This window comes from Microcebus murinus, chromosome 2 (genome assembly GCF_040939455.1).
Source record: "Microcebus murinus isolate Inina chromosome 2, M.murinus_Inina_mat1.0, whole genome shotgun sequence".
NCBI classification, from domain to species: domain Eukaryota; kingdom Metazoa; phylum Chordata; class Mammalia; order Primates; family Cheirogaleidae; genus Microcebus; species Microcebus murinus.
This window is the reverse complement of record NC_134105.1, coordinates 119,832,817-119,846,553: the sequence shown is the minus strand read 5'-3', so window position 1 is coordinate 119,846,553 and position 13,737 is coordinate 119,832,817. Positions and strand designations below refer to the sequence as shown.

At 47.5% G+C, this 13,737-nt stretch overlaps 1 protein-coding gene across 1 annotated transcript; it reads left to right on the top strand.

Annotated features, from left to right (window-relative positions):
- The first annotated feature begins 1,677 nt into the window (after nucleotides 1–1,677).
- On the top strand, nucleotides 1,678–13,728 carry SERPINC1 (serpin family C member 1). Its single transcript, XM_012765091.3, has 7 exons — nucleotides 1,678–1,816; nucleotides 3,762–4,131; nucleotides 5,928–6,143; nucleotides 6,998–7,135; nucleotides 9,187–9,577; nucleotides 10,786–10,850; nucleotides 13,471–13,728. Exons 1-7 carry the CDS (start codon nucleotides 1,776–1,778, stop codon nucleotides 13,645–13,647), a joined length of 1,398 nt encoding a protein of 465 aa, XP_012620545.1. The 5' UTR covers nucleotides 1,678–1,775; the 3' UTR covers nucleotides 13,648–13,728.
- The last annotated feature ends 9 nt before the right edge of the window (nucleotides 13,729–13,737 follow it).

Here is a 13,737-nt window from a genome sequence, read left to right as displayed (position 1 = left end):
AGACGGGAACAATAGGTCTCAAGAGCTCGTTCCCACCTCAGGATCTTTGTATTTCCTGTTACTTCTATATGGACAGCTCTTCCTAAAGGTGTTTATATGGCTCCCTCCTCATTGCATTCTGTTCTCTTAATGTCAGCTCAATAGGAAGGCCTTTCCTACCACCCCTTCTCAAGTGGTGCCCTCCCCACCTCCACCCGTCACTCTCCCTCCACTTGCCCTGCTCTAGTTTTGTCCATGGCCCGTATCAACATCTGACTGACATGTCATACTTTTATTTTGTATGTACTGATTCTTGGTGTGTCTCTCCTGCATGGAATCCCCGGCCCCAAGAACCACGCCTGCTGGCACAGGTCTTGTGTTTGTTGAACACAAGTGGTTAAACTGGAGACTTTTCAATTGTTTTGTATCTAGAGTGACAGATGAGCCTCTGAGCATTCTGTGGCCCTTTGGGACGGTTCCTGGTAACTGTTCACACTGCATATAGGGGCCTCAAAGTGTCCAGGGTCTGAATCAGCCAAGAACCTAGACACGGTTCAGGTGGGGATTTCCTGTGTCGTGACTAAAGAATTCTCTAAAATTCCTATGGCTGCAACGACAGCTTCAAGGAGTCCTGGATCACACCGAAGGCAGCGTCCTCATGTCCTGCGAATGCTGTGACAGCAATCTTTGTGGTATTGTTTTTGGCTATTTAGGAAGTGGGATATATAAATAAATCTGCCCTTTATCCCCGTTAGTTTGGATTTACATCATCTCCCTAATAACTAGTAACAATAACAATACACACAAATATAACTTAGCTTGTTTTTATCTCAGCAGTAGTATGTTTTTTATCTGCCCCACGCTCTGCCTCCTGGTCCCCCAACAGAATTTTTTTTTTTTGAGACAGAGTCTCACTTTGTTGCCCAGGCTAGAGTGAGTGCCCTGGCGTCAGCCTAGCTCACAGCAACCTCAAACTCCTGGGCTCAAGCAATCCTCCTGCCTCAGCCTCCCGAGCCCGGCTGATTTTTCCTATATATATTAGTTGGCCAATTAATTTCTTTCTATTTATAGTAGAGACGGGGTCTCACTCTTGCTCGGACTGGTTTCGAACTCCTGACCTCGAGGACTGGTTTCGAACTCCTGACCTCGAGCAATGCGCCCGCCTCGGCCTCCCAGAGTGCTGGGATTACAGGCGTGAGCCACCGCGCCGCCCCCCACCCCCAATACACTTTTGCAAAGCGTCTCCCACCCAGCTCACTCTTGGCATGCGCCCTGAGGACCCTGAGGCTGTCTGTGGGCCACACGTGTGGCACCGTGTGTCCTGGTCTCGGCCAGGAGGGACACCTCGGCATTCAGAAGCCTGAAGGTAGCAACAGCTTGTTCCTCCCCTCCTTGGATTAGATACTATGCTCACTCTCTCTTGCTCTCTGTCACTCTCTTGCTCTCTTCTCAGTCGGGTATTTTCTAACCAAGTTTGGCTTTAGGAACACGTTCTCCTTTCCGTTTCTACAAAGGTGAAGAGGAGCATGAGGGAGTGTGCGCAGGAAAGGGGGTCCTGCTGTCCCTAGGCCCGACTGAACTTTAGAACTTCTCAGCTAACTAAACAACACCGGGCTCTACACTTTGCTTAACCCTGGGAACCGGTCATCGGCCTTTGACCCCGGCTCTCCTCTCCTGACCAGCTCCCTCCCCCACCGCTGGAACCTCAGTCAGACGTAGAGGAAAGCACCAGTTTCCAGAGGGATCGCCTCAGGCCGCACCATCTGCACTTGCCCAGCCGGGGAAGATTAGCGACCATGTACTCCAATGGGACAGGCTCGGCGGCTGCGGGGAGAAGGTAAGGGGGCGCCTTCCCTCTGCAAGCCCGCAGGGCCTTCCGGACCTAGCAGCTTCAGACCCGGCCCTGTCCCTGTCAAAGCTGTGTCAAAGACGCCCGCCCGCCCCGTCTTGCTCAGGCTTCCCCGAGCCACGCCTCAGACCCTCGGTTAGCCTTAGAAACAAGGCGATGCCCTCCCTCGCGGGGACGCCGGCGAGCTCGCGCGCGCGGCAGCCAGGGCGGCGCCACCGGGCGTTCCCAGCGCCCGCCGCGCCGCTGAAGAGAGGGCGAGCCCAGCCTTCGAAGCCCTCCGGGCTCCCCGTTTGCTTCTCCCACTGGGCTGTCCCCCTCCCGCCCCCCGCAGGGTCTCAGTGACCTCTGACTAAAGGGCCCAAGCCCTGCTCCCTTTTCTCACAGCGAGGCTTGCTCCTCCCTCAGCGCCACGCGCGCTCCTTCGCGACCCGGCCGTCACAGGAGGCTAGAGTGGGGAGGTGGCGAACATCTCGGTTTTTCTTTGTGCTTGACAGAGCTCCCAGGGCCTCAGCCTCCACCCGTATTTCCCAGTGTGGCTGAGGACAAAATGGGAAACAGAAGGCAATGGAGCTGGGGAAGCGAACGGCAGGGCCTTTCTCTCCTTCCCGCTGGCTCCTGTGTCTCCTCTGTGCCTCCGCTTCTCCACTCTGCGCCTCTGCTCTGGAAACGGCTCGGAGTGGGCCTCAGACCCTGCCAGAAGACAAGCCCCCGGCTGCCCCGCTTCCAGCCAGCGCCACACGTGCCCAGCAGGCCACCTCAGTGAGTCTTCTTCTGCCAGAAGACTGAGAAAACTCAGCACCCACAGGCAGACTCCCTTCTCTGCACCCAGGGCCTGCCACCCAGCTGGGGGACGCCCTTGGCCACCCTATCTATCGATAAAAACTATTGCCCCAATCTTGCTACGTTGCACAGGCCGGTCTTAAACTCCTGGGCTCAAACAATTTTCCTGCCTCAGCCTCCCTAGTACCCGGGATGACAGGTATTATAAGAGACTTTATCATTTTGTTTGCTTCACTGGGTGCCCCAATTCTCCTAATTTACCTATCTCACTATCTCATTTTTTTAAAAAAAGGTGAGATTAGCTTCATTTACCTTTAATGAAGCCACGTTGGAAGCTACTAAAAATTCCAGCCAATAAAAAAGGATGAGGGCCTGAACTAAGGCAGTGGCAATAAGTGGCAGGAAAACAAAGAAGCAGAATTAATCAAATCTGGGTTTGACTGAATGAGAAGGGTGAGAGGGAGGGACCAAGGGTGGTTCCCGGGCTTCTGGACCAGGTGCCGGGGTGCATGAGGGCCCTTCACTGAGTTGGAGGATGCAGAAGAAAAGCAGGTGTGGGGGTGAGAATTTCCAGTTCAGTGAGGTCGTATCGTACTAAGGAACATGGAGAACTCCCAGGTGGAATTCCAGCAATCAGTCTGGAGCTCAGTGGAAGGATCAGGGTTGGAGCTAGGATGTTGCCTTTGCTTGCTCATTCCTTCCTACCTGTCTTGTATTGCTGAAACCTTTGCTGCATCGATCAAAATCCTCCCCATCCTTTAAGAGCAGGTTAAATTCCATCCAATTAGGAGGTCTCCCCCTACTGCCCTAACTCTTCGTGGGACCCTGACGTTCCCTAACTATTTTTCATGTATACGTGTCTTGCTCACCAACAGGAAGCTTTGCATTCTTCATTTCTCCCAGCATGGGGTCTTGAGCACACAACACTTGTAATAACCATCAGTTGATTCTCATCTCAACATGACTATGTCCAAGCAAGTGGGACGACCTGCTTGCAAGGAGTTCAGAACTGGACTTGTCCTGGGCCCTTGTGCTTGGTTCAAAGGCTTTAGCTCTCCTCCTGGCCACACTTGAGCAGTACTGAGGCAAGTGTGGGCAGTGGGGATAGAAGGTCTCCCAGCCTAGCTTAACTCAGCATTCTGTCCCCTTGTAGGAAGGTCTGTCTTCTCCCCTTGCTGCTCATTGGCCTCTGGGGCTGTGTGACCTGTCAAGGGATCCCTGTGGAGGACATCTGCACAGCCAAGCCCCGGGACATTCCCGTGAATCCCATGTGCATTTACCGCTCCCCAGAGAAGAAGGCAACTGAGGATGAGGGCTCAGAGCAGAAGATCCCCGAGGCCACCAACCGGCGGGTCTGGGAATTATCCAAGGCCAATTCCCGCTTTGCCACCGCCTTCTATCAGCATCTGGCAGACTCCAAGAATGACAACGACAACATTTTCCTGTCACCCCTGAGTATCTCCACGGCTTTTGCTATGACCAAGCTGGGTGCCTGTAACGACACCCTCAAGCAGCTGATGGAGGTACATCCCAAAGACCTGCCGCCTAACTTGCTAGGACCGTCCTGTGGGTTTCCAAGGTCCAGCAACTCCTAACCCAACAGTACAGGTCACCAGGAGAGCTCACTGTGGGTTGATTCCCTTTGAAAACCAATTTTTTAAAAAAATTAGGCAAGGAATTCCGACCTGATCATCTGCTTTGTAAATCACTTGGGCTACCTTAAAATGGGGGAAGAGGGCCTGTGTCTCTTCCAACTTCTCTTTTTAGTTGTTCTTTCCTTCATACATATGTTCATTAAAACACAGGGAAAGGGAGCTTCCCCTCTGGTGAGCTCAGGCATGTGGGCTCTGGCAGGCAAAGATTCTAGGGCTCTATATTAAGGCCTGGGGTCCAGAGAAGCCAAGATAAGCCCAAAAGATGTGAGAGCATTTTCTGGGTCTGGGAAGTATTGATCATTTCAGATCAGTGACTTGTTTCCCCTCCACCCCCTTTTCTGTGGGAGGGAAGTGGAGCATGATAGGAAGAAATGCCATGGATTAAGTAGCCATTAATACCACTATAATAAGTCACAGATAGAAACACTAGCTCCTTAATCTGCCCTGGGCTTGGGTGTCTGGCAGCCTTTCTTTGGGTTAGATCACGCTTTGGAAGCAAAGACAATCAGTAGAGAGGTACGAGACCCTTTAGCGTGCGTGGTACACGGTGCTTATTTGAATCTCAGACACTGTGGTCTATGGATTTCCCTCCACATTAGCGATCAATTTCACTGAACTTCATCACCTTTGCTCAGTCTTCTGGGATGAATTAACCCAGTTCACTCCAAGGAAACTGTAGCTTAGGAAACTCTTGAGACACTTACTACTGCCTTCTCCCTGCCCTTTGGTCATCTGTATGGTATTGATCTCAAAGCACTTCCATATCCCCCATGTCTCTGTGCCAAACTGAGATTTTAAATGTGACCCTTCCTATAAGAACAGAAACAGAACACTGTTTCCAAACCAGGCATGTCCTTCAGATCCTCTTCTGTACAGAATCTTCCAATACAAGATGCCATGCATTGGACAAGTTGGGTGGGACTGCATCTCTCTGGAGAAAAGAGAAACTCAGTACCACCCTTCTGGTCAAAAGCGTGATAAAAAAAAAAAAAAGAAGAAGAAGAAGAAAGAAAGAAAAGAAATACATGCTGAAATAAAATCAGGAAAACCAGAGGCAGAGAACATATAAAACCAAAAAGCCTTTGGTTGAGGAAACAGTGTGGAAGGGAAGGGAGGGAGTAGCCACACCCATTTTGCCTTGGTGATGGGCGGGCTTACAGCTTCAAAGGCTGTGACTGTCATAGCCAGTCTTTAAGTCCTTTTCAACCCTGACACTCTTATTCTGGGCTGTTTAATCCCTTGCTGATGGAATTGCTTTTTTCCTTTCTCACCTCCACAACCAGTATCCCCAACAGCAGCTGGCACCAGTAGAGGCCATAAGGTGTAACAAACTTTATGTCCCTCACAATAAGGGACATTGTTCTGACTCCCCTCTCTGTCCAGAATCACCAAGAGGACTTTCCCCATTCCAGCAGGAAGACATCTGTGTGTTGGTCTAGAGCCCTTTAATGACTTGAGGTGGCATCCTGGTCTCTTTCTTTTTCCCTTCGTCTTTCCTACCTTTCATTCTTTTATCCATTTAAAACACACGAGTTGAACATCAATGCTGTGCCACTCACACTCGAGTGGCTACTACTGGCCAGGGTCAATGGACACCATGCTCACCACCCATGTGAGCTAGGCCGCCCACCACACCCACAACCATTTTCTTTTGACTTCTGCAGGTATTTAAATTTGATACCATATCTGAGAAAACATCTGATCAGATCCACTTCTTCTTTGCCAAACTGAACTGCCGACTCTATAGAAAAGCCAACAAATCCTCCAAGTTGGTATCAGCAAACCGCCTTTTTGGAGAAAAATCCCTTATCTTCAACGAGACCTACCAGGACATCAGTGAGGTGGTGTATGGAGCCAAGCTCCAGCCCCTGAACTTCAAGGTGAGTTGTAGATGTTATTCCTGACCTGAGTTCTTCCTCTCTGCTCAGAAAAACAGGGTCCACATCAACACTGCTATGCTAGCTGAAGACTGTAGAGGACTGCCTGCAAGCCAGACCCCCTGGAATACTTATTCTTATATGAAACCTGAGAAATCAATAGTGTCTACACCCCAGATTGTAGTGGCTGCTCTGAAAACATTGTATAAATAATCAATTCTTCATTTCACTCACCAACTTCAAATACATACCAAAGAGTATTCTGAAGATGCCAGTCCTGTAAGATATTTTATTTAAACAGCATGGTCAAATAAAATTGGTATATGATGCATGTTATATTCACCTCTTGGAGACTTATGAAGCATACAAGCCTAGCAAGTGTTCCAAGAAGTTCTGTGGCAGACAAATCTATTGGCTTGTTTCAATCAGAATTTCTCAAACTCATTTGACACCATGGGCATTTCCCTCCTGCTCCCAGCCCACCACCCTACCATCATTCATGGCTTTCCATGGAACATGTTTTGGAAACTCTACTTTTGTGAGTTCAGATTTTCCAAAGTCAGAGGTGATGATATTTTATCTTCTTTTTCCCAGACCATTTCTCCTTTCTTCCTTTAAGTTCTTTATTTCTTCCTATTTCTCCTTATGTTCCTTTTTTTTTTCTTCTGATACTGTTTATTAACTATATGAGAGGTTCATGGCACCATGTTAGATACGCGAGGTTTCCCCAGTTTGGGTTAGTGTGATGGCTTCTTAATGAAATGGTGGGAATGGGAAGGGGCATGATGAGCAAAATAAAATGCTATGCAGGGAAATGGAGAAGCCAAGTGGGTAGGTTTGTCTCCTGTTCTCCTCAGGAAAATGCAGAGCAGTCCAGAGTGACCATCAACGAATGGGTGTCCAACAAGACCGAAGGCCGCATCACTGACGTCATTCCCACAGGAGCCATCGACGAGCTCACTCTTCTGGTGCTGGTTAATACCATTTACTTCAAGGTACTCAAAATGGTCCCAGAGAGACCCCTGGGATGTCCTCTTGCTCTTTGGCTTACCCTCTTTCACACCATCAGGCTTGTGTACGTAGATCCTTCCTGAGAAATGGTCCATGCATGGTCAGGCTAGACATACAAATTTGCAGAGCCCAGAACCTTTAGAGCCATGGCTGCTGGGCCTGGTAGTGTCCCCAGGCTTGGAGCAGAATGTGCACACACGCAAATCCAGCTGCAAGGTGTGCATGGTGATAAACTCTCCTGTATGTGTGACAATTTCTGCTGTCCAATTAATTCCATTTTGAGAAGTAGGACAAAAATGACAGAGTCTGTTAACAGTCCTCAGTGCTGAGATTTTTCCCATCATCTGGAGCAGCTTCTACAGTGACTCAAAGTTTCCCCTGCTTGAACCTCTGAACTGCCAGGTGCCAGGCTCACCTCGGACAGACTTGGCAGAATCCCTGTTATTTGACCTTGCAGGTGGCCTTGTCTTCCTCAGAGGGAGAGTTCTAAAGACTCTTTCAACTTGATTCCATTTGGGAAGGAGAAGGAAGAAGGTAGTGGGAATAAACAGTCACTGACATCAGGAGGACCACCAGTCTAAGGCAGGTGGAATTGGGGCATCTTTTGCCCATCCTGGCATGTGCTCCATATGCATTCTTCCCCCCGACATGGCCCATGGGATTAGCCAGTCACTGCTACTGTTGGTCACTCTGTCTCTTGGGGTTTCCCTCTCCCCAAGAATAGAGTTGATTGTGTTTCTACAATATGTATTGCCCTTTACAGTTTGCAGAACAATTGGCCATTTGTTAGCCCTCTTGAGCCTCATAATATCACAAATGAGACCGTGGGCCACTTGGACAGGTTACTTAGTTTTAAATCCTGGCTCTTCCATTTCTAAGTGTGTGAACTTGGGAGAGTTACCTGAGACCTTTCTATGCCCAAATTTCTATGTCTATAAAATGATTATAATGATATAGCTACCTCACAGGGCTACGGAGGAGATTGAATAAGTTGATGTGTGTAAAATGCTTAGAGTAGGGCCTGGTGCACAGTGAACATTTTGTAAATGTCAGCTATCACCAGCTCCTAATTTTACAGATGAGAAATCACCACTCAGAAGAGTTAAATGACTTGTCCCCAAATCAGAGAGCCAGAAAGTGGTAAGAAATGGTAATTTTCAAAAGCCTTATCTCCCAGGGCCTCCCCCCCGCCCCACTCTGAGCAGGAGGTCAGTCAGGACTCATCCTCTGCCCTCCAGGGCTTCCAGATGACCCCCTGGATTGTCATCTGTGTCTGGCTTTTATTCTCTGAGGCAGAGCCCAGAACTTTGGACATTGGCTCTTGGAAAAGAGGCTGGTGGGAGGCAGACAGCAAAAGGCAAACAGATTTAAACTCAAGAAGAGACTCACAAAGAGGCTTATAGGTTGTTCTTGGTTTTGGTTTTTATTTTTCTGATTATAAAGGCAAATATCCACTGCTGAAAATCTGGGAAATACAGAAAAGTACACAGAAAAAAACCCACTCATAATTCCATCACTGTGACATAGCCATTATTAACCTTTTTGTGCATATCCTCCAATCTTTTTCTTTTTTTTTTTTGAGACAAAGAGTCTCACTCTGTTGCCCCAGGTAGAGTGCCGTGGTGTCAGCCTAGCTCACAGCAACCTCAAACTCCTAGGCTCAAGTGATCCTCCTGCTTCAGCCTCCCAAGTAGCTGGGACTACAGGCATGCGCCACCATGCCCAGCCAATTTTTTCTATATATTTTTATTTGTCCAGCTAATTTCTTTCTATTTTTAGTAGAGACAGGGTCTCGCTCTTGCTCAGGCTGGTTTCGAACTCCTGACCTTGGCTTCCCACCTCAGCCTCCCAGAGTGCCCAAGAGTGCTAGGATTACAGGTGTGAGCCACCGCGCCTGGCCTCCCTCCAATCTTTTTTCCTAATAATTATACATTAATGTAGTTATATAATGTGAATGTGTCCTGTGTCAATAAATATTCTCCTATGGATGTTCTGTTCTTGATTTGTGATTCTCCAACTTGGTGTCTTCTTTCAGGGCCTGTGGAAGTCAAAGTTCAGCCCTGAGAATACAAGGGAGGAGCTGTTCTACAAGGCTGATGGAGAGACGTGCTCGGCGTCTATGATGTACCAGGAAAGCAAGTTCCGCTACAGGCGTGTGGCTGAAGGCACCCAGGTGCTTGAGTTGCCCTTCAAAGGCGATGACATCACCATGGTGCTTGTCCTGCCCAAGCCTGAGAAGAGCCTGGCCAAGGTGGAGCAGGAGCTCACCCCAGAGGTGCTGCAGGAGTGGCTGGATGAGTTGGAGGAGGTGATGCTGGTGGTGCACATGCCCCGCTTCCGCATCGAGGATGGCTTCAGTTTGAAGGAGCAGCTGCAAGACATGGGCCTCGTCGATCTGTTCAGCCCTGAAAAGTCCAAACTCCCAGGTTAGTATAGGAAGGAGTTTCCTCCTCTCTCTACCTGGAAAAAATTGGAAGAGTTGGAGAAAAAAACAGAAAAGAGCAACAAGTCAGGACACCTGGATTCTAACCCGGGTTCTACTGGAAATCCTTTTCCCTTTTGAGGCCTCAGTTTTCTCTTCTGTAAAAGAGGGAGTTTGCTCTTGGATCTCTGTGGGCCCAGCTGGCACTGGTACCCTGTGAGTCTGCATCTGGCAGAGGAGACGTGACCAGGTGGAGGAGAATTTGAAAAGCCATTGGAATAGAGAGCAAAGAGACATACTAAGAGCTGGGACATCTGGGCCCTACAGAGCAGGCCTGACTGACATTTTTTTTTTTTTTTTTTTTGAGACAGAGTCTCGCTTTGTTGCCCAGGCTAGAGTGAGTGCCGTGGCGTCAGCCTAGCTCACAGCAACCTCAAACTCCTGGCTCAAGCAATCCTCCTGCCTCAGCCTCCCGAGTAGCTGGGACTACAGGCATGTGCCACCATGCCCGGCTAATTTTTTGATTATATTAGTTGGCCAATTAATTTCTTTCTATTTTTAGTAGAGACGGGGTCTCGCTCTTGCTCAGGCTGGTTTCGAACTCCTGACCTTGAGCAATCCGCCCGCCTCGGCCTCCCAGAGAGCTAGGATTACAGGCGTGAGCCACCGCGCCCGGCCTCCTGACTGACATTTAATAAATGGCCTTTTGTCTGACATTCCAAAGGGCTCGTGCACTTTCCTCAAGATCACTTGGACAGATACAGCCAACCTTTTCCCAGTTGTGGTACTTCAGTTGGCATTAAAAATAGGCAATAAAATATCTTTTTTAAAAAGATGTTTATGATGTTAGGGAATTGGATTTATCTTTACTGGGCTGTTTTTAAACTCGTTCTGAAAACTAAAACTGTTGCTGCACCAGAAAGAAAGATGTTCCTACTAGATGGAGTGAGTTTTTCTTCAAGACAGTCCTGTCCTCCCCACAGCCTCAAAGAGCTGAAGCCTGACACTAAATTCACCAGTGCCAGGCTGAACAAGTCCAAAGCACTTTATTATTTGTAACACATATTCATTGTAGGGGGGTATCATTAGGTGAAGGTCCACGAGTTCTTCAATTTTTCAAAGAAGGACCTCTTCATTCAAACTGAATTCCTGTCTGTGGGTTGAAGCAAACTTTCTCCCATTTCACAGAGCCTTCTTTGCTTTTCCTTCCAGGTGTTGTTGCAGAAGGCCGGACCGACCTCTATGTCTCAGATGCATTCCATAAAGCGTTTCTTGAGGCGAGTACACTCCCTTCCCTCGCTCTTCCTATGCTGCTTTTCTTATTATTCAATACAGCAGTATCTCGTGAGATTTGTAACTTTGGAGTTCTTGCTCCACTCGCTCTTACGGTATAGAAGGCGGATGCATGACCAGCAGGACACAACTGCGGGCAAGGCATGTTTCTGGTGCCCCTCACATCCCAGACCGGTGGTCCTCTCCTCCGTGAGGACGGGACAGCCCTCCCCCGAAACACTCATGGTCCAGTTGTTCTACCCTGCCCCCTACTGCCTCTCTTGCGGCTGGTCAAGTGGGAACACTGACATTTGGAGGAGGGTGACATAGGAAAAGGAGCCAGCAAAGGCCACTAAGAAGGAATTCAGAAGAAGAGGAGAACCAGGAGAGCATGAGGTCATGGAAATCCAGGGAGGAGTTTTAACCACTTCGGTGCGGCGCCCACTAGCCGCGAACCTCGCCCACAGCCGCACTCACAGTCCGCACGGTAGTCTGTGCTGTGCATTGACCACGGATCCATTTTGCTCTTGTGTGATGAGGAAAGCTTGAAAGCACTGAGAGCTTGTTTTACTTTACAGGCTGCTTTACTTGTAATGTAAATCAGAATAGGTAACATATACATGTATGTTTTCATTACGTTATTTTTAAATGTTCACAATTTTATTTTGATAAGTGAAAAATTAGAAAAGTCATATCACGGCGGCAGTCAGCTAAAGTCGCTGTGCGCGTTCATCTGTGGCTATCAACCAGGGGTCCTCAAACTACAGCCCGAGGGCCACATGCGGCTTGCTGAGGACATTTATCCGGCCCCCTGGGTGTTTTTGCCACGGCTGTTGAGGGAAGGGAGATAGGTCAATATCAGAGAAGTCCGTAGGACTGAGGAAATTGCAAAGAAGACTGTAGTCAAAGGTTTCAGAACACGGTGCTGGTAAATATGGTTCCAGGGCCCAAGCTCAGTGGGAAATGTTTGGTTTGGAGGAAAGTGGGGTCAAGTGACATTAGGAAGTTAATTTCAATGGGAGTGAGGAAATGTGATAGCTTGAAGGAACAGAAGAGTAGAGTCTGAGAAAATGATGCTGTAATTATAATTTTAAAGGTAGAGTAGTTCTGAGAGTGTAGCCATGGGACTGGTTTGCTTAAATAGACTGAAGGTAATGCTTATTGGTTTGGATGAGAAGAAAAAAATGGGAGGGTAGGGTGTTGAATGGGTCTCCTACCAAGATATTTTAATTGTCTAGGTCAAATGGTAGCAGGACTTGGGGTGGACAGGAAAGCTAGGTGCTCAAAAATCCGCAGTGGATATAGAATCTATAGGACAATCAAGGCAATGACCTGTAGGACAATAGCAAAAGTAGAGGGATGTATCTCAGAACAAGGGATTTTACATGAGTACTGGATTAATGGTTTGGAAGTTTAAAAAGGACACTGCTTTTACCTTCTTCCATATGGTTTTTTTTTTTTTTTTTTTCTTTTTTGAAAGAAAGAACAGGAAGACTGCAAGGGAAGTTGAGTCCTTAGGGTTTTAACTCTCACTGTAAATACTCTTGTGAGTAGCCCAATTAGAATTGGTCAACTCAGATGTCCTTGAAGGCTTTGAGTTAGTATTAGGAAGAAGCAGAGGTCTAGATTCATTTTACCCACCTGAGCTAAACAATGATGCAAGATCCCTCCAGGGCCACTGGAATAAAGTTGTTTTCCTTAAAAACTTTAGGAACTTATAATAAACAGGTCCCCAACTGATTGTTGATCTCCTGAGAAGCCATTAAAAACCAGAACCTGATTTGAATCATGAAAAAGCTCTAGTCTGCTCATAAATTTGGTCCTAAAATGAGCATGAAATAGATAATATGGAAAGATATCGAGTAAGGAAGGAGGAAGGAAGGAAGGTAAAGGAAAAGTGAGAGGGAGGGAGGACATGAGGGAGGAAGAAAACATCATTAATCAACTCCACAAAGCTCAGGGATCTGAACTGCTTTCATTAAGAGGCAGAAATGGAGTTTTAATGATATTCTGGATGCCTAGGCAAAATTTCTTGAGAGTGTCTCCCTGTAGACCTGTGACAATTCTGTTTATCAGCCAAGTTCAAATATTGTTGCTTCAGTCTATTACTCCAAGAAAACTCATCTCATCCAGCCAGAGGACCCCTTCTCTTTTCATAGGCCCTAGGTCCTTAGTGGCTGTTTGCAGTAGTTATATCTGCCACCCTTATGCTCCAAGAGTAAAATTATTTCAATTATAGAGTTCTGATCTTGAGTCAAAATGTCTTTTAGCAGCTTGTACCAAAAAGAAAAAACAAAACAAACAAAAAACTTCCGTAACAGCATGTACAATGGTGCCAGCCAGAAATGTGACAATCTGTGCACATTCAGATTTCTGGTTCATGCATTACACGAGTGGAACTCTTGCACTTGTTACCTAAGACCTGGACTGATGCAAGTGCCTTACGTTCACTGGATGAAAGAATGAGTAAGGTAGGGTTCGAGAGAGAACCCAACCTCACTCCCCTATACTTTTTATTGGAAAGCCGGCTTTTGGGAAATTGCTGTGTTTGTGGATGATCTACCTGCCAATAAATGAACTGCAGAGTGGCTAATGTAGCAGTTTTGCTTCCTATGTGATCTGCAGGTAAATGAGGAAGGCAGTGAAGCAGCAGCGAGTAGTGTCGTCTTGATTGCTGGCCGCTCCCTGAACCCCAACAGAGTGACCTTCAAGGCCAATAGGCCCTTCCTGGTTTTTATAAGGGAAGTTCCCCTGAACACTATTATCTTCATGGGCAGAGTCGCCAACCCTTGTGTTAACTAAAGTGTTCTTACTCTCTGCACTTCTTCCTACTTTGGTTTGTGAATAGAAGTAAAAATAAATGCAACTACTCCCATCTCACAATTATTAATG

Bases quoted from the DNA above. Each gene is read 5' to 3' on its own strand.
- SERPINC1 (XM_012765091.3), top strand. From the start codon at position 1,776: ATGTACTCCAATGGGACAGGCTCGGCGGCTGCGGGGAGAAG. The intron at 9,578-10,785 runs GTTAGTATAGGA...TTTTCCTTCCAG, and splicing joins TGAAAAGTCCAAACTCCCAG to GTGTTGTTGCAGAAGGCCGG. The intron at 10,851-13,470 runs GCGAGTACACTC...TGTGATCTGCAG, and splicing joins TCCATAAAGCGTTTCTTGAG to GTAAATGAGGAAGGCAGTGA.